This window comes from Cololabis saira, chromosome 16 (genome assembly GCF_033807715.1).
Source record: "Cololabis saira isolate AMF1-May2022 chromosome 16, fColSai1.1, whole genome shotgun sequence".
NCBI classification, from domain to species: Eukaryota; Metazoa; Chordata; class Actinopteri; order Beloniformes; family Belonidae; genus Cololabis; species Cololabis saira.
In genome coordinates this window covers 90,720-111,965 of record NC_084602.1, presented here as the reverse complement: position 1 = coordinate 111,965, position 21,246 = coordinate 90,720, and the positions used below count along the sequence as shown (strand labels likewise).

General features: G+C 43.1%; 1 protein-coding gene across 1 annotated transcript; it reads right to left on the bottom strand.

Moving 5' to 3' along the window:
- Positions 1–162: 162 nt before the first annotated feature.
- Positions 163–18,848, bottom strand: cinp (cyclin dependent kinase 2 interacting protein). The gene is made up of 5 exons (XM_061743765.1): positions 18,695–18,848; positions 6,363–6,522; positions 3,685–3,811; positions 1,771–1,900; positions 163–613 (listed from the first exon to the last, which is right to left on the bottom strand). The coding sequence occupies exons 1-5, from the start codon at positions 18,699–18,701 to the stop codon at positions 414–416; spliced, it is 624 nt and encodes a 207-aa protein (XP_061599749.1). The 5' UTR covers positions 18,702–18,848; the 3' UTR covers positions 163–413.
- Between the last annotated feature and the right edge of the window lie 2,398 nt (positions 18,849–21,246).

The window sequence follows — 21,246 nt, the reverse complement described above, 5'->3', positions numbered from 1 at the left end:
GATCGGGGATAAAAATATTCGAGAAATAAAGGATTAGGCTATTTACACCCTGCTACCAATATCAATGTATGCTATTTGCACCATTGCATTATTAGAATTTTTTTTTTACAAAAATGTATAAAACAAAAAACAAAAAAACAGCTCAACAGTGATTGACAGGTATTCACCACTTTTGATAAACTTAATTTAATCTCTTCAAAATATCTTACAATGACAAGAGCAAAAATTGTTCATACAAAAGTGTGAGAGCAGACGTTTGCCTGGCTCTATTGTTTGACAAACCTGGGATTTGAACAGGGGTGTGTAGACTTTTTATATCCGCTGTACATATATGTAACTCAGATGAACAATATTATCTTGACATCATTTAACAAAAATCACATTCACAGCCACATTCATGCTGGTCACATGACTCAGAGAGGGTGGTGTCCGGTCTCCAGCAGCAGCGCCTCCAGTGTCAGTCGGGCCTGGGGGGGGACGTAGGGCTGGTGCAGCCAGCAGGACAGGTAGAGCATGCCCAGCTCCGGGGGGGCGTGGGCCACTTCCTGCAGGACTGTCCGCTTCAGCTCCAGCTCCTGATGGAAGGCGTCCAGCAGGAAGCAAGCGCACTCCTCTGCAACACACCACACATATGCACAGTCAGACAACAAGCCTGAGGAGGTAGTGAAGCTGCGTTGCTCTGGCAACCGACGATGAAAGCTGCATCGGAAACCGGAAACCGGAATCTGTACAGATGTCACACTTATAGGTAATTTCCACTCTGCTCGGCTCTGTTTTGAGAGGTTTCCACTCTGTGATAGTACCGGTTGGTCCTGCCTTTTTTTTTTGCATCTACTTGGCCGGAGTTCTAACCGAGCTGAGTCGGGCTGAAATAACGTCATCAGGCTGTAGGCCACTGATTAGCCCCAGAGTAACGTCTCGCACCTCCTGAACACCGGCCATATTTAAAACACGGTTTGTGCAGCAACAAATCACATTTCTGGGGCGTGTTGTCTCTGCTGAGAGCAGACGATTACTGCCTGTTGCAAAGAAACAGATGAGGTCATTTCTAGGGACCTGTTCTTACTGCGTCATTTTACGCTGCATATGAGGCCCCTGTCATTCATGCAGAGGCTTGCAGGCTCAAGTTGGTCTGGACTCCTGCTTTAGGGGTGTCTGACTGTGCCCAACCCTTCACCCAAACAGTGGATAAGAGGGAAGGATGCATGACCTCAGTTCCCCTGCAGGAACATGGTGGGGTGATGAGACCCTTTGCCAGTAAGCTGGATCAACCCCTCCACCATAATAAGGTGGCGGTCCCTACAGAGGTGTTCCAGGCATGTCCGACCGGGAGGAGACCCTGGGAACGTCTCCAACTCCCCTCGGAAGAGCTGGAGGAAGTGGGGGGGTGAGGGAAGTCTGGGCATCTCTGCTAAGCCCAGTAACGGGTGAGCGGAAGAAAATGGATGGATGGATATTTATGTAATAATTGATCGTGGGACAGGTGACCAAAGATATGCCTGTGTGTTTTTACAGCAAATAAAAATGACTCTGAACAAACTTCCTTCAGAAGGCAGAGTCTAACCTTTTGCGCCCTCAGACAATAGACTGGTGTCTAACTGGTCTTTTTTCCAAAGGTCTGAAGATGTCAAAGGATTAAAGGAACCAAAGCGGCCTGGCTAGAGTTGGGTTTATGTGACAGGGGTCTCCCTCAGAACCAGAGGGGGCTGCTCATTCAGGTAAAAAGGTAAATGCACTGATGTCACTCAGGTGACTGACATGTAGACTAACCAAACTGTCTGGTGGTCCAGCTGTGACATAGAGGAAAAGTCCTGCCTTCAGGACCAAAATGAAACTCATCCAGTTCCTGAACGGCTCGCTGTGACGTCATCAGGCGGTCCATTTTCATCACCATGGCGGCCTGACCAGAAGAGAGCAGCGACATGAAGACACAAAAAAAAAAACCTGGAAGGATTCTGTCACATCTATAACATTATACTTGTAACTGTGGCTTGACTGTTTTCTGCTGTTGTATCTCGCTTTTAATAAAAGTAATTGCACTATAATGTAATATAGGACATATACAAACTAAGACTCAAAGAGGAAATTAAGTTTCACCTTAAGACACAAAACCAGAAATTCCTTTTCCAGACTCTAAACCAGGCGTTTGTCCTCCGGACTCTAAACCAGATGTGCCTTTTCCTGAGTCTAAACCAGATGTTTCTCCTCCAGATGCTGAACCAGTGGCGTAGCATCGGGTGTGCCAGAGCCACCCACAGAGACAGCTTGCACACCCAAAAATTTGATGCATTTTTTTGTTATAGTCTTACTAACATGTTAATGTGTAAATCTAGGCTATTAGTATGTAATCATGATGTTCAAAATAAAAAAATCTTATTTTCGCATGTAAAAACTTCCGTCAGGCGATTTGTCGCGGCACCTGCAACCGACCCTGAATTGACTGTGTTTAGGCAACTCATCAAACGGAGGGTGGATGGCGGACATGAGTTCCCATCCATTATTGAAGTCTTAGACTCCTGCGACAAAGATGTTTTCCCCAAGATTAATTGTTTGCTTCGTATTCTGATAGCATTGCCTGTTACAGGTTGCTCTGTGGAGCCTTTTTTCAGTTGTCAACAGGATCAGAGCATCAGCAGAGCGACAAGAGAGACTGAGGAGCCTCTCGTGGTTCATGCGTGTCTCGCGGAGAAACTGGACTCTGATGAAAGAATAAATGCATTCAAGGCCAAGCCTCGCCTTCTGGCCCTTTAAATTGAGAGCTGTGCAGTGGCACAGGGAAGCAGCAATATGGTTGACTTTTACTCTGCTGCTTTGCAATATAAAAGCATCAGGCTAACCGGTTACAAAATCATATGTGATGAATGTTAAGCCAAGTAGTCGTGTTCATGCTCTGGTTAAATAGCTTTGTTGATCATGCGTAATGTGGATACGTTATGGCTCTGAGTACATGAGTGTTATATTTCACTATGTTCAAATCATTGGGCAGCAATGTGTCTGTGTGGTTATGTTTTTGGGATGCTTTTTTAGGACACACATAAATTGTGGTTATTTTGTTACTTATTATATTATATATATATATTATTATACATTATTTGTTTTATTTGAGAGCACGTCATATGTACTCTCAAACATAGATATGTGTTTTATTACTGATGAGAGCACACACAACGTGTGGATATGTTTTGTACTGTTACTATTGTTGGATATACACGCTTTTGAATGTTTGTGGAGTTGTAACGTCCAGCTTTGTTGAAAATAAATTTGGCACACCCAGTCTTTGCTGGTGCACACCCAATGTCTCTTTTCTGGCTACGCCACTGCTCTGAACCAGACGTTCCTGTTCCAGATGCCGAACCAGACAATTCTCAAGACACTGAACCCGACATTTCTACGTTGAATTTAACTGAAACAGGACTTAAGCTTCTAGGTCTGGTCAACACAAACCGAGTCATGTGACTCATTTATGAGACCAGAGTCCTCCCTTTGATCACCAACTGTCCTATCTACCCTCTCCTATGAACCCAGATGTTTCTCCGGCATAATTGGTTGGTAAAGGATTTTCTCCCCCCAACTCTGAACCAGACAATTTTCCAGACTCTAAACTAGACTCCCGTCTTTCATCTCCCTGTTCTTCATCATCCTGCACTTTGTGTATCGGTTCAGTGTAAGTAAGTGAGGCGTAACCATTTTGTTGATGACTTCCTGCAGTGTGTAGCATTCTTCTTGTAGTGCTGCAGCTCTGTCAGTGTCCTCTGGTCCAGCTGATGGAGACCATGAAGATCTCCCCACCAGCAGCTGATCACTCAGAGAACTGAAGGAAAGAATTATCAGGTTGAAAAATCTTTATCTGAACTGTTTATATCTAGAATGCACAGAACTACGGTTTTCTTACTTCCTGGACTCAATCAGGACTAAGCCCTTGGTTAAAACAAGTACCAATGTCCAGTTTTTTTCAGACATGCAGAAGTGGCTCCAAACCTACAGTTCCTCTATCAACCACTAGACACTGATCAGAAAATTAGTCTCCTCTGACCACCATGAAATCAACCAAACTTCAGCCTGTACGCATAACAGGAGATCAACAGGGACAAGACTGAAGGACCAGGAACACATATTCAAGTCTACAGGAACAGGAGCAGATTAAATTAAAATCAATTTTATTTAGCAGCTATCATTGCAAAGGAGATGTGCAAGGAATTGATGTGGTCTGCTCTGATTGCTTTCTCATTGGCTCCTAATAGTTCATTTTTAGTGACAGGAAAAATCAAGGGGGGAGGGATCTTAAGTTTGAACGAAAACTGCATTTTTTACATGCGTCATAGTTGTACAAAACGCTGGTTTTAATATTGTGTTTTACACGCATCTTACGCGCGTTCAAACTTCAAACAGATCATTTCTATACAAATGATAACATAACTGGCTGCAGGTACCTTTTCCAGAATTTTAAATACAAATAAAAGGTTGGAAATTGGTCAATACTTAGCTAAGATGTCTGGGTCAAGAGAAGGTTTTTTTAAAGTAAAGGTTTAATTACTGCAACGATAAAAACCTGTGGTGCATATCCAAGCTTAGGGATAAGTTGATTTGGTCCCGTATTGTCATACCAATAAGAGAATTTTTTTTTTTGAGGGATGAGGTCTACCAGACACGTGGTTGAATTAGATTTTAACTCTTGAGTGAGGTCAGCTCAGGGAGGTCTATAGGATCGAAACAGTCTCGAGTCAAGTCAGGGCTTAAGGAAGTCGCTAAATCTAAGGAAATGCCCACAGCCGCTCCCGGGTGGGCCTGGTTGATTTCTTCTCTAATTCTGATGATTTTACTGCTAAAGAAGCTCATAAAGTCTTCACTACTGAGAGCTGCAGGAAGGAACGGCTCAACAGAGTTGGGACTCTTTGTCAGCCTGGCCACCAACTTAAGTTCTGGTCTCGGTTTTTAAAATACAAACAAGAAATAAGAGTGTAATGATGAACTAATGCTAAATATAAACATTCAGAAACCTGGAGGAAATGCCGACAAAAAAATAGTTTTTCCAGCCTCAACCTCTGACAGGAGTGTCTCCAGCTCACAGTCAATGTTTTTTTTTCATGTTTTCACTTGTTTTTGAAGTTCCTTGTTTGGATGAACGGTTTTATGTATATTTATCCTCATCATCATATTCAAATTGATCTACTTGAGGCAGGAGACAAGGAGAAATGTCGTGCTCCCGCATCCACATTCAATTTCACGTTGATTGTGATGTTCAAATGAAACGTGCGTGGATTTGGGCGTACAGACAGTTTTGAACATGAGATTTTTTTTTTGCCGTACGCAAGAATTCCACGCAAGGATTGACGATGAAATCAGCACACTCTTTGTACATGTGATTAGATCATTTAGTAGTAGAGACTTAAAGCTTAAAGATTGTATATTTACTATTCCGCATCTAATTTTTCGGCCTATATTTGGTACTAAATGTATATTGTTTCTTATTTTTACAAGGTCATTTCGATTAATGCCTCTATCACGTCACTCTTGCTGAACATTTGGAGGGCGAGGAATCAACACCAATTCTATTTTGCTTGGCACCTTGTTAGAACATAGACATCTACAGGAAGAGGAGCAGGTAAACGGGTCTACAGGAAGAGGAGCAGGTAAACGGGTCCACAGGAAGAGGAGCAGGTAAACGGGTCCACAGGAAGAGGAGCAGGTAAACGGGTCCACAGGAAGAGGAGCAGGTAAACGGGTCCACAGGAAGAGGAGCAGGTAAACGGGTCCACAGGAAGAGGAGCAGGTAAACGGGTCCACAGGAAGAGGAGCAGGTAAACGGGTCCACAGGAAGAGGAGCAGGTAAACGGGTCCACAGGAAGAGGAGCAGGTAAACGGGTCCACAGGAAGAGGAGCAGGTAAACGGGTCCACAGGAAGAGGAGCAGGTAAACGGGTCCACAGGAAGAGGAGCAGGTAAACGGGTCCACAGGAAGAGGAGCAGGTAAACGGGTCTACAGGAAGAGGAGCAGGTAAACGGGTCTACAGGAAGAGGAGCAGGTAAACGGGTCTACAGGAAGAGGAGCAGGTAAACGGGTCTACAGGAAGAGGAGCAGGTAAACAGGTCTACAGGAAGAGGAGCAGGTCTACAGGAAGGTCTACAGGAAGAGGAGCAGGTAAACAGATGAAAACATGAAGGCTGATGAAAGGTGCTTAGTGGCCAAATGTTCAGTGTTCTCGTCCTAGTCCTGCACCTCAGGGTTAAACTGTGGACCTCAGCTAGCTAGCAACGGCATCTTCCTATCATAAGTAAACACGTAGAATTATAAATGATGACATCATCAACATAACGGGCAGTTCAGTGAATGCGTCATGTCTGCTCAGGCTGAGGTGACCTCACCGTCTCAGGTTGATGATGTTGGTCGCGGCAGTGAAGCCCTCCTCATTCAGCCGCTCCCACCTGACCATTAGGTTGAACCAATCAGCTGCATTGTCTCTGGTCTTCCTCTCAATTCCTGTTGCAGCAGAGCTCTTCCTGTTTGATGAGGTCAGCAACTCACCTATGAACACATGAGCTTCAGTTTTTAACAGAGCAACAGCAGCAACAGGTGAGTCCACCTGAACACCTGAGAGCTCCTGCCACTCAGGGATCAGATCCCATCCCCAAAACCCCATCTAACATTGAAAAACAGTCTGAAAGGATGCTTGTTTACAGAATCCTGCAGAATCCATCTGTTAGCTGATCAGGCTGATTGATCAAGACATGTTGATTTTAATCCTTCAAAGAACTGTAGCTGTCAGAAGAGCTCAAAGGAGCTGAAAGTAGAGATGTTCTGATATCAATATCCAAAATACTTGCAAATACTGCCTAAAATATGGATTTAGGTATCGATGGGTATTTATGTCTGTGCACCATCCGAGTCTACATCATTTTTATGAACAGAGTTCCAATTCTTTGTTGTTTTAAGTCATCCCTGGTTGTGTCCTCGGGTACCCCCTCCTTGCCTCCAGTGAGGCATCGCTACTGGCTATATATGTGACTGAAAAAGAAAAAATACCTATAAAAAGGAAAACTTCTGTAGTTATGCATTTATTCAATGCCAAAAGTTCATACAATGTACAAAGAAAGTGCATTTGTATATTTCCTCACTGCTGCTAGGCTTGTAAATGTAAACACTGAACAGCTGGACAAATTAAAGTGCATGAACATTAATAACATGTTTTATATAAACCAGGAAAGTGCACTGCTTTGTTTCTAATACTGAAAAGTCAGTAAGCAACTTAATTTTGCCTCCTAGGGCTGGGTATCAAATTAAATATGTATTCATATGTAATAAATATGTATTAAAATGTCAAGAATTGATCCGATTCTTATGATTCAGAATCGATTATCACCATTTGATTCGATTTGATCCGATATTGATGTGGATTAGTGTCATTAAAAAAATGTTTTGCACTGTTGCCTGAATTATATGACTGTAAAATAACTAGTGAAATAATAATTTCACAAATAATTATTGTGAAATAACTAAGAAATAAATAACTCAAATAGGCTTAACAATATCCCTTCTTTTCCAATATCCTTTTAGCCTGTCTAATTTATTCTGTCACCACACACACATATTGCCATGAAGCATCAGGCATTTTTCACTTATGTCATGACAAACTGTATCCGATAACAGAAGAAACCAAACAAGCTATAATACATATAAATAATATGAACTTCATTGAACTAATATAACATTTTGAAATTTAAGCTGAAATATCCAAAGCACTGAACACTGGTTGTGCACGGGTGGGCGTGTGTCTGAGTGTGTCCGTGTGTAACCAACACAGTCTCACTCCGGAGGCGTCGGAATCCGACGAACGGTCAAGAGCCTTTGGCGACATCTACTGATGCACAAGGTACCCTTCTGCGTCTCTTTCAGACGCAAATAGGCTCCTATTGGCTGCAATCTAATCCCGTCTGCGGCTATATTTGACGCTCGGAGCAGTTGATCACCGCGAGCGGTTTCCTCATTCCTCTTTTTTTTTTTAAATGCATATACTTCAATTTAAAAAATGGTTTGATGACATTTCTAGCGAGAAATTTTCAGACACAAATAGAATACACCAAATTGTATGACATCTCCAATGTAATCCCGTCTATATGTGACGCTCAGAGCAGTACTTCAATTTAAAAGTGTGGTTTGATGACATTTCTATATGCATTTTCCCCCACAATCTCTCTTCACTGAGTGTATATTTTATATTAAAAACATTATTGTTTACTCAAGCGTACTCCTAAATTAAATACTTACCTGCTGTATTCTACTGCCCTTATGTTTAACAGCTTGTGCTCTTACAACGCCATATTAAAACAAATTATAAACCACATTAACACTTCATAGAAACAAAATAGATCGCGGGATGAGGTCTGAAAGATCTGTTTTGAAACGTTGCTTAATAAGTTACGCCACTGAACGCAACCCTTTCTGTCTGCGAAATAAAGCAGCAGGACAAAACGTTAATACTGCGGGTATACTGAACTAAATGCTCTTGTTTGGAAGTCACGCCATATTGAAACAAATTATAAACCACGTTAACACTTCATAGAAACAAAATAGATCGAGGGATGAGGTATGAAAGATCTGTTTTGAAACGTTGCCTAATACGTTACGGCATTGAACACAACCCTTCCTGTCGCCGAGATAGGCAGCAGGACAAAACGTTAAAATAGCACTAATAAATGCATATATTGATCTTTTCCATCACATACATCTACTCACAATATAAATATACATTTTATGGTCACACTTTGTCTGTTGAAAAATGAGCGGATATATGATTTCTGAACCCTAATGTCAACATCTTAACCCTAAACCGGAAGGAGGTTACAGAACTACAATTTGTGCCAAGTTACAATACACAGCATTGTGCTACGTCATAGCTTTTGTAGTTCCAATGAATTAGCGCTTATATAAAACTGTGATCACGAACTTTGCAAGCTTATCATATGTTTTTAAGGGTGGGAAGCACGCCTGTTCGGTCTGATTTTGACTTTTGTATTGGTAAGAGGGTGAAATCATGTTTTTTATAGGTTTTGACCCTATTCAGTGGCGCCCCCTATTGGACTACTGTCGGACATGATAGTAGAGGTGCAGAGCTTTCCAAAACTGTTGACCCCATGTCTCTAGCATATTTTGTTGTTTTTTTTGTTTTGAATTATAGGCCTTCAAAAGTGTCACAGGTACAAGGTTCAAAGGGCACACCTGGGGAGCAGGAATTGCCCACAAATCTCATATTGACATATGTTGCTCCTGAGGTCAAGACCTTTCCAACGATGTCTTCACTGTTGTCCTACGACAAAGTTTGATTTTCTTGTTGGTACACATCATAGATGTTTGACTTGTATATTCAGAGAACTCTTTAAAAAGGAGCATGAGGCTCCTTTTAAGAAATGAGACTCTCTAGCGCCACCCTTCCCCACGACGGCCGTCGGGGGTACTGCAGCCAACAGTGAAGCCGGCACGGGAGAACGGGGAGAACGTGCATGCAGCGTCATGTGACGTCACATCCGCAGGACAGCGCGGGAAATTCCGGCCCGGAATTGCAGCACATTTTGCAGCACACAGCCTGTTCAAGGCAACGGAGATATACACTAGAGGGCTCATTCTTTTTGATTTGGAACTCTTCATCTGACATTATTACTAGAAAACTTAAAACGTATACAATTTTTTTTTCATAAATCCTGCCTCAAGCTCCTTTAAGGGCCAAGCTGGAAACAATCAGTCAAAATCTTTTAACGAGTATTTTGTGGCCAGATTTCTTTAAGATATCGATGATAGTATTATACACAGTCATACTATTCAATTTGGACCAGTTCTTAGTTTATTTTCCCCTTAAACTACTGATTGTTTCACCTTTTGAAATTTTCCCATTAACTTAACATGGCTATTTATAGACCCTTTAACCCCTTCCCCAGTCTGACAGGATGATCTTGGATGATCAAATTTATAATATATCATAGTGTTAATACATTTCTGTGTGTTTAAGTTATGCAAACACATCTTAAAAAACGTTTTAAAAAAAAGTTAAAAAAGTTATGGTAACCTCCTCCCGGTTTAGGGTTAAGATGTTGTTTGTGTTCAATAAATGGAGAGGAGACATGGAGCGTGTCTATCACTTCAGCAGTACTTTAATTAACGTTCAACGGTTAACGTTCGAGACATCAGCTGTACAGCACTTCCTGTTTAACAGTCGGGGCAAAACGTTACCATGACAACACCGGAGGGGGCGGGGACTCCCACTATAACAGAAGCCCATAACTGTTGTGGTATGGTTTTTAAAGGACCCAAGTGCAGGGAGAGAGAGGGAGGCCAGAGGCAGGAGTTCTCAAAAACAAAAGGATTTAATCCAAAAAAGGCAAAACACAAGGCGCTGCAGAGCAGGATAAACAAAAACCAGGAACAGGGAAAACCGACGAGGAGACATGGAGGGAAGAACCAGTACGGACCGACAGGGAACCAAGGAATGACAAGACAAGATATACTGAGGGGATAACGAGACACAGGTGTGGACACAATCAGGGCAGATGGGACACAGGCGGGGCAAGACAGAACTGAAAGTTACAAACACTGGGGGGAAGTGTCAAACCCTGACAATAACAGATGTTGACATTAGGGTTCAAAAATCATATATCCACTCATTTTTCAATAGACAAAGTGTGACCATAAAATGTATATTTATATTGTGAGTAGATGTATGTGACTGTCAACATTGACAGTTCTTGGGAACATGGCGCTGCGCCAGTAGCGACACGCAGTTGGGTCTGTTTGTCTGTTGGATGTTTAATGTCACTAAGTGTCTCGTGCAAGTAACCGATATTCTGAGTATGATCTTCTTTGCTTCATCATTTGATTTTTAAAAAACAAAACTTTAAGTCTATCCTACAATGGAGCTGCTATTTTTGATTTTTGTATGGACTTTGTTTGTCGTGGCTCAGACTTTGTTTGAGCCACGTCACGCTCACACAGAAAGGCTTCAGTACTCTCGGGACTTTTTACTGAACCTGAGGGATCAAAAGTCCCATACTTGCATGGACCTGAGCTCGGTGGATCAGTCAATCGCCGAGCTCCTTCGGGAGAACATTAATAAGCCTAAATGGGATGATAAAGTACATAAAGTACGGAAGCGGGGAAGACGTGGCGGTGTCAGACAGAGACTGAAGCGGCTGTCACTCCGCCGCATACCCCTCCCCTCGATGCTGCTCTGCAATGCTCAGTCTCTACGGAACAAGATGGACGAGATCCAAGCCAGCGTCATTCATCTGGAGCAGTTCAGAGAGGCCTGCGTCATGGCCTTCACGGAAACATGGCTTACTCCAAAGGATACCGACACCGACTTAACTCTCGCCGGGTTCGGAGCGCCAGTGAGGCTTGACAGGGACTCCGCTGTCACTGGGAAATCCCAAGGGGGCGGAGTCTGCATCTACGTCAACCAACGGTGGTGCAAACACATCACCGTCAGAGAAAGTGTGTACTGCAGACATAGAGCTGCTGTCGGTATCCCTGCGCCCCTTTTATCTCCCCCGGGAATTTCCCCAAATATTTATCACAGTCGTTTACATCCACCCTAAGGCCAACGTAAAAAACGCTGTAACAGTTATAAGAAATGTCACACATAAGCTCCAGTCACTTTCCCCTGATGCTCCTTGTTTATTCTGGGTGATTTTAATCAGTGCAATTTGAATTCTCTGAATAACTTTCACCAGTACATCTCTTGCCCCACCAGACTCAACAAAACACTTGATCTATGCTATGGTACAGTAAAAGGTGCCTATAAGTCCACAGCCCTGCCCCCCCTCGGCTCCTCTGATCATAGCATTGTTCTCCTCATCCCAACCTACAAATCTCTCTTGAAGAGAGGAAAAGTTGCCACCAGAAATGTGGAAATGTGGACTGAGAGCGCTGTTGAGGAGTTAAAAGGAGCCCTTGAGTGCACTGACTGGGACATTTTTAAAGATTCCTCTGACCTTGATGAGACGACTGATGTAATATCATCTTACATTCTCTATTTAAAAAACCTGATCATTCCCACCAAACAGGTTAAGGTGTTTCCAAACAACAAGCCCTGGATTAACAAAGCAGTAAAGGATGTGCTGCATAGGAAACACAATGCCTTCCTTCATGGAGATGAAAAGGACAAGACGGTGGCTAAAAAAGAGGTCAGATATGAAATTAAGAAAGCAAAACTTCAATATAAAGATAAAATAGAGGAAAAGTTTCACAGTAATGATCTGAGAGCTGTATGGGATGGTATGAAGTCCATGACAGGCCAAGATAAGAAAAACCTTAAGCCAATCACTATTGATGGTTTTGGTTTTGATTCTGATTTAGAACTCGCAAATGGACTGAATGATTTTTATCTACGTTTCAACAATGAAAATGATTTTACTCAGGAACTCAATGTTTTAACTGATAGACTGAATAGCAATTCTTCTTTTATGATTTTACAGCCTCCTATTAGTGCTTCTTCTGTCAGGTCAATGTTCCTTAAATGCAATCCTAGGAAAAGTCCTGGGCCTGATATGATCACAGGCAAACTCTTGAAAGTCTGTGCAGAACAGCTATGTGAAATCTTTGCCGATCTTTTTAACTTGTCTCTGACCCAGTACAAGGTTCCAAAGCTATGGAAGGAGTCAATTGTGGTGCCTGTGGCTAAGACCAAGGTTCCCAAAGAGCTCAACGACCTAAGGCCTGTGGCCTTGACTTCATTGGTTATGAAGGTTTTTGAACGGCTGGTTAAACAGGATCTGACGGAGAAGATCCAGAGCCAGCTCGACCCAATGCAATTTGCATATAGGGCCAGAAGAGGAGTTGATGACGCTACTGTAACTCTGCTCAATTACTTGCACAAGCACCTGGAGGGCAAAAAAACCCATGCAAGGCTTTTATTTGTAGACTTTTCGTCAGCTTTTAACACAATACAGCCACATATTTTGGCTGACAAACTACTGTTGGATTTTAATCTTGATGCTGGATTCGTGAAATGGATGTTGGATTTCCTAACTTGTCGGCCTCAGGCAGTCAGAGCAAATGGAGCCCTTTCCCGGAGGAAGCTGTCTTCCACAGGCTCACCACAGGGGTGCGTCCTGTCCCCTCTACTGTACATCCTGTATACCAATGACTGCAGGAGCCATCATAAAGACAGGCATCTTTTGAAGTTCGCTGACGATACAGTGCTAATCAGTCTTCTCCAGGATGGTGAGCTCAGCCATGGACCGGCTCTAACGGACTTTGTAAAGTGGTGTGATAACCACTTTCTTAAATTAAATGTCCTGAAAACTAAAGAGTTGCAAATAGACTTAAAGAGGAGATGTACTTCTCTCCCAAATCCTCCCATTACCATCAAGGGCTCACAGGTGGAAACAGTGGAGAGTTATAAATATCTGGGCACCATCATCGATAAGGACCTGAAGTATGACTTCAATACATCTGCCATTTGCAAAAAGGGCCTGCAAAGACTTTATTTTCTGCGCAGATTGAACACTTTTAATGTGGAGAAAACACTAATGGTGTTATTTTATAAGTCTTTTATTGAATCAATTTTAACTTTCTGTATTGTATTGTGGTATGGCAACTTGACAGTGCAGAACAAAAAGAGGATGCAGGACATTGTCAGAGCAGCCAGTAAAATAATTGGCACTCAGCAGCTCTCTCTGACTGACATCTATGAAGGTCGAGTCCTGAATAAGGCACAAGATATCTTGACCAGTCCTGATCACCCTCTGTCAAAAGAGTTTGTCCCTCTCCCTTCTGGGCGGCGCTATAGGCTTCCCAAGGCCAATACCAATAGGTATAAATTCTCTTTTATACCAACCGCTGTTAAGATGATCAACTTGCATAAATTTTAATATTTTTAATATATTTTTATCATTCTGCCTGCACTGATGAAAGCACTTTTGCTTTTACTCACTATTATGGTTACTATGTCACGTTTTAATGTTTTAATTGTTCTTTTGGTATGTCTGTGTTTGTATGATGATGACTGTTTTCCCAGACTGCTAAAAGAATTTCCCCTAGAGGGACAATAAAAATGACTCTGACTCTCTGACTCTGACTCTGACTCTGATGCCCCTGCCCCTTCTCAACCTTTCCCCGACCCTGCACCCCAACCTGGGACTTGATGATTGGGCCGGAGCTTCGGGAGCTGCATGCTGGCCTCCGGTCCCCACCCCTGGTCATCCCGTTGCTGCTTCCACCTGCCTGCTGTGCTGTTGCCGTCCCTGACCCACCAGTCTGGCCCTCGGCAGGAGGGTCAACCCTTATGAGCCGGTCCTGCTCAAGGTTTCTTCCCTCCTAAAGGGGAGTTTTTCCTTGCCACTGTTTGGCTTAAGGCTTTTCTCCCACTAGGGGAGTTTTTACATGCCATTGTTTATGTAATAATTGCTCGGGGGTCATGTTCTGGGTATGGGTCTCTGGAAAGCGTCTAGAGACAACTTTTGTTGTATTAGACGCTATATAAATAAAATTGAATTGAATTGATGGACAAGATCCATATATGCATTTATTAGTGTACATTAGTGCTATTTTAACGTTTTGTCCTGCTGCCTATCTCGGCGACAGGAAGGGTTGGTTCAATGCCGTAACGTATTGCAACGTTTCAAAACAGATCTTTCATACCTCATCCCTCGATCTATTTTGTTTCTATGAAGTGTTAATGTGGTTTATAATTTGTTTTAATATGGCGTGACTTCCAAACAAGAGCATTTAGTTCAGTATACCCGCAGTATTTTTTTTTTTTCTTTAGTTCTCCTGAGCTCTGCGCTCCACGCCCCGCCCAGCTTTCGTCTCGACTGCGAATCGGGAAGCAGGGGGAAGTGACGTATGCCGTAAAGCAGTCAAAGCCGTAAAAATGTGTAGTTTTTTAGTGTGGCAGGGTTCCTACCATGCAGCTCAAAGTTACATAGTGCCAGTGAAGGCGATACAGACCCCTCAGACCATGACGGAGGTGTCATTAAACCTGTTGGAAGTTGATGTACCATCACAATGACTCTGGAAATATAATTTTGGAGGAGCCTCAACTTTCACAGGTGACAGCCATGGACGGCATGTGTTCATAGACACTGGATACACATGTTGGAAAAACATGAAGAAAAATCTCTGGGATCATCAATAGGGATGGGAATTGATAAGATTTTTTCGATTCCGATTCCATTTTCGATTCTGCTTAACGATTCGATTCTTTATCGATTCTCTTATCGATTCTCATTTGGAGAAAAAAGAGAAGAAACAATTTTAGTATCAACTTTGTTTTAATAAAACAAAGTTGATACTAAAATGGTTTCTTTGTTTCAATTTCTTTGTTTCTCTGATCTTTTTTGTTCAAAGATATAAAACTTTTATATCTTTGAACAAAAACATATAAGTGAGGTCTTAAGATGCCCCCAGCCTTGGGCTCCTCGATGGTGCCAGGGGGTCCCCACAAAATGATTTGTAATATACAGTAAAATATGTATTTAATATAAAATAATAATAATAAAATAAATATTCTTCTGTAGAAATTAACCAGAAACAAGAAATTATTTTGTAGCAATTGCACAAGAATGTCCAGTAACATGTTCAACACCACAAACTTAGTCACTGCTGGTAACATTCATCTATTCTGGCCTGATACTCTTCCCTGCCTTGATGAAAGGAGCATCTGGCGGTAGATGCTCTTTAACTTCTCCATAGATGAGCTGACGAGCTGCAGCTATGTCAGGAGCTCCGCTGTCCGCCGGAGCGCCCGGCACGTCCGCGTTGCCGAAAGCGCAGCTCTTCTAAAACATGAATTATGGTTCCGCGTTAAATCGACGCAGAGCCCTCGGCGTAGGGTACGCGGCGACGCGCGCCCTACGGTGCCTGTAGCCGCGTACCCTACGCCGTAGGCTCTGCGTCGGTGTAACGCGGAACCATAAATCAGCCTTACAACACACCGGCTGACTCCTCGCTCCCAGCGCATCAGCCGGCCAAGTCCTAACAGTTTCCCCCCTTTGTTAAAATGTCCACATTGCAAGAATTGTCGCCCTGTTGTCATCCTTTTTGGTAAAATGTAACCTAACTTTCGAGCGTTTATGCCGCTTTGTCCCCGTGTTTTCCTGCTGGGCGCAAATGCGCACGTTGCGCAACGTGCTTGGTGACGTCATTCGCGCCCACTGGAATCGATATGGGAATCGTTTGCGAAAAAGGCAAACGATTCCAAGGAATTGAAACACTGGGAACCGGTTCTCAACAAGACCCGGTTCTCGATTCCCATCCCTAATCATCAAGGGAGCAGTAGCCACAATTGTGCTGCAATAACTTTCTCATGTTATTGGCTATTGAGCCTGCTGTCGTCAAATCACTGGACCCAGATGAACTTGTGAATGATTTGGTTTGAGGCCTCTGCGTTATCCACTGATTGATTAATTAGGACTTGCTGATTGGGCCGGAGCTTCGGGAGCTGCGTGCTGGCCTGCGGTCCCCACCCCTGGTCATCCCGTTGCTGGCCCCCCTTCTCCTCCCTTTTCTCTCTCTGCAGGTGGTCGTGGGTGGCTTGTAGCTTGCATTACGGAGCACAAGTCTTTCCCTGACCCTGCACCCCAACCTGGGACTTGCTGATTGGGCCGGAGCTTCGGGAGCTGCGTGCTGGCCTGCGGTCCCCACCCCTGGTCATCCCGTTGCTGCTTCCACCTGCCTGCTGTGCTGTTGCCGTCCCTGACCCACCAATCTGGCCCTCGGCAGGAGGGTCCCCCTTATGAGCCTGGTCCTGCTCAAGGTTTCTTCCCTCCTAAAGGGGAGTTTTTCCTTGCCACTGTTTGGCTTAAGGTTTTTCTCCCACTAGGGGAGTTTTTACCTGCCATTGTTTATGTAATAACTGCTCGGGGGTCATGTTCTGGGTATGGGTCTCTGGAAAGCGTCTAGAGACAACTCTGTTGTATTAGACGCTATATAAATAAAATTGAATTGAATTGAATTAATTATGCAAGTTCATCTTAAAGGGGACCCATTATGAAAAAAACACATTTTCTCTTGCTTTAACATATAAAGTGGTCTCCCCTCAGCCTGCCAACTCAGAGAAGGAGCAAAGAAACCAAATTAATAATAATAATAATAATAATAATAATAATAATAATAATGTATGATATGGCTTCTACGAGCCATTCAGATTCTGCTCCCTTTCGTTATGTAACGAAAATGCGATTTACACAGGTTGGCCTCCGATGCGTGAAATCACGCCCACAACTAACTCTGCCGGCCGGAGTTTCCGCCATTTTTCGTAGCAGTGTATCGCGTCATTCAGGCAGCCAATCAGCACAGAGCCTCATTATCATAGCCCCGCCCACTCAGAATCCCACATAAATGATGAGGTTAGAGAATGGGAAGATAAAGACATGGCTCAGAGGCTGAATTTCTAACTTATTTAGCAAATACAATCAAAAGCTTGTTTTTAAGATATTCAAGGCCTGTTTAAAATAGGTATGCCATAAATGCCATAATAGGTCCCAAAGCTTTAAAAGGTAAGATATCATATCACCCTATCCTCTTGTAAATCTGCTTAAGGGAAATATTTGACTTTTTTTTACTCTCTCTTTCTGCTCCCTCCCTCTCCTTTTTGCATTTGGACTTTTAACTGTTTTAAGTTAAACTGGGATGTCCACGTGATATTGTTGCACTGACATAGTGAATGAAGTGAACAGAATTAGTTAAATTGCGTTTGTCAGATACGCTTTTTCTGCTCGCTAACTGTGCCGCTTGCTGTCCGTGGTGCAGAAAATGGATGCGTATTGCGTAAAGCCGCATTGACTGAATTGATCAACACGTTGTTAAAGTGTAGTGTTCATAGTTATGTTAGCAGGATGTGAGTGAGACTGCATTTGAAAATGTTCTTGACCACGCAGATAAGCTACATAGCAAACTTCTGTGATGAGTATTTGCTGGGCATTTTGACTGATACTGTAGTTAAGTTCTATGACTCGTAACCTTGCCATACGTTAGCTTTGACTGAATTTTATTTTTTATATATATATATATATATATATATATTTTTATCCCTGATTTTTTTACCCCATTTTTCATCACCCGGTGCTCTAACTAAGTGACAGTCCTGGGCATTGCTCACTCTACCAACCCCGGGAGGGCCCTGCACTGAGCTCAGCTCTCCTCCTTAACCTGCGTAGTACGGTGGCCGAGACCCGCCATTACTGAAAATAAAAGTAACGCTGCAAACAGAAACAAACGCCGCTGAAAATTAAAGAAACGCTGCAAATAAAAAGAAACGCCGCTGAAAATAAAACGACGCAAATAAAAAAGGCACAACGGAAGTGAATTACCGGGGACTATTTTTGCTGATGCACCGGTGTTTTTTACGTGAGAGGAGAAGTCCCTGACCATCACACACAGCTTCAACTTCACATTCATACAAATAACTAATGTTACCCACACTTTAGATTATTCTTGGCATTATTATTAATGATAAAAACAACAAAAACAACAACACCTCTCACATAAAAACACCGGTGCATCGGCAAAAACAGCCCCGGGTAATTCACTTCCGTTGTGGCTTTTTTATTTGCGTCGTTTTTATTTTATTTGAAGCGAGGTTTCTTTATATTATTTGCAGCGGTGTTTGTTTCTGTTTGCAGCGTTACTTTTATTTCCAGCAATGGCGGGTCTCGGCCACCGTAGGGCTTTGACTGGAGCAGGTATGACTGACGGATAATCATCTCACCTTCCATGTGACTCACTGGAGAAGACTACCGCGGCTGTTTTCTCTTCTTCGTCGTGTCTTGCTCTACGCTCCTTTTGACCGGTCTCTTCTTCTTCCCTTTTTCTATCAGACAGGGACCTGGAGCGTCAGCTCGCCCTGCTGGTCAGGTTTATGTCAGCCGCAGATTTACATCGCCCTGCTCATGCGTTTTGTGTAGTAGAGGGCAGCCTTGTCTGGAGAACGATGAAGGGAAAAATATTCTGATTGGATATTATTCGTCCCATCAGATGCCCGTGGGGATGAATAGTCATTTGTTCCATGAAATAAGCCTGTTACCAAAGCCACATTTTTCTAGAACATAAAAAAGATGATTCCACTCCTCTGTTTTTCTTTTTCTAGATTTTGTTTTGATATCTTTTATTTCAAACATAAGCACAAAAAAATAAAACAGCAGAACAATAAATCAATAATATAAAAAAGAACAATAATAATCACTAAATAATACATGTACCATTGTAAACAAAGTAGACGAGAATTTATAAATATAATAGCAAATGTGTTATGCTCGAAAAAGGAGTAGGAAGAAGTAAAAAACTCCTACCCCTTCAGTTGGACCCTCGTTATTAATTATGAAAGAAAAGAAAAACTTGGCATAGTTAAAGGTTGCACAAACTAATAGTTAGAATTGTATAAATATAAATTGTGGTATACCCGAGTATTAATCACCTGAGTTATTTACCCTGAGTCCCTGTATTCATCTATATGTAAAAGCATACATTATTTACGATGTGAATTTATATATGCCCACATTGAATCATACATATACACTGTACTTGTTTCTGTTCATATATGTATAGATACACATGTTTCCACATACATATATATACACATATATACACCCACAACCATACAAGTCTAGTCGCCCACCAACCCTCACTGCAGCACTCTGCCTTACCGAGCTGTAGACTGGTTGAGCCGAAGCCGAACCCGACACTGGCCTGGCATCCTTTGCCACCTGGCAACCCTCACACCTTTGGATCAACGGACGTCATCCCTGGCCAAAAACAGCGCTTTACGCATCAACTCTGTGGTGCACTCCACACCCTGATGGCCATGTTCCTGATGTAACTGTGTCAAAATATCCTGCTTAAGGACAGATGGAAAGAAGAGCTGGAGAATCTCTTACCCTCCATGTGGACGATGGACTCGGTGGTCCAAGACACCCTCTTTTTCCACAAAACGATCCCATTGCTTTGACACAACTAAAACCAACTTGGAGAGCTGCCGCTTCTCCTCTGGTGTAGGGTAAATCTGCCTACACCAATAAACCAAGATGTCTTTCAGGGGGGGATCATCATCAGCTTCCTCCAAAGCACGAATTTCTGAAAGAGAGTGAGAGGAAAAGACACACCACTGACTGGGTCGCTGACATGAGGCTAGGACGAGGAGCTAACTGGAGACTTTCAGGGACAGAAGTGCTAGGTACGACCTGCTCTGCCAAGTTGGTGTTGAAGGTGGGCTGCCGGGAGAGTGCATCAGCGTTTTTGTTGTAGGGAATAGCATGCCCATTAGCAGCCTGAAGCTGCCAATGACAAGAAAGGAGGCGGTCATGCACATGACAGTGACCCCATTTATCACAACATCAATATTTGGACAGGATGCCATTAGCCAGGTAACAGCTTCTACCTGTGAGCCTGCTAATTCCCCCTCTGAGCTGTGGCTCGACAGCTCAGTTGGTCCTAGTTTTCCGGCTGTCGAGAGGAGTTAGTGGGTCTGGCCACAGTGGAAGACAGCCCAGTAACAGGCCGAGTACGGACCCGTTCCCCTGCACAATTTCTGCCTAAGGGACCAGGCTGGCGGCAACGAAGGCAAATCACAGGGCCAATACGAGAGGACCGAGCTGGCAGAAAGGAAGACTGGATGGAGGCGACAGTGTGGGTGAGTTGATTGAGTTGTTCCTGCGGGCGATTTAACAGCTCTTTCAACTCACCAAACTCATGCAAAGAGCCAGGAAGAGCTGGCCGACAACTGCCCTGTCCTGCAGACCATATATGGATGGGAGGGAGTGACTACGTTCCTGTGCACCCCCAAGAAACCCCTTCTTCTCCTGTGTTTAAAGAGCTGCTTGAAGGAGATCCCTTTGTCTCTGTTATCTGCCTTGAAGAAGGCCTACATGGCCAAAACATGTTGGCATTTTTTAACTTTTACAAAGCCATGATTAAATAAAGGCTTTTTCTATTTTTCTATTTTCTTGAGTGCCTCGGTTTTTCAAAATTGTTTTTCAATCTTTTTGATCTCCATGCCGAAGAGCACCTGAAGTATACCGTATTTTCACGGCACACCGTGTGAAAAGGCGCACCCTCAGTTTTGTGTGTCATTTTTGGTTTTAAAACACACATAAGGCGCACCGACCCAAAAGGCGCAGTCTACAGACACAGAGCTGCACACACGCGCGCTGCAAAATACACACACAAGAGTGCTTATTTAAAAGTAGAGCAGGAGCAAAACTTAGTTTGATATTTTATTTCACTTTTGACATCAATCAAACCTTCAAAGGTTCATCTTCTGTTTCC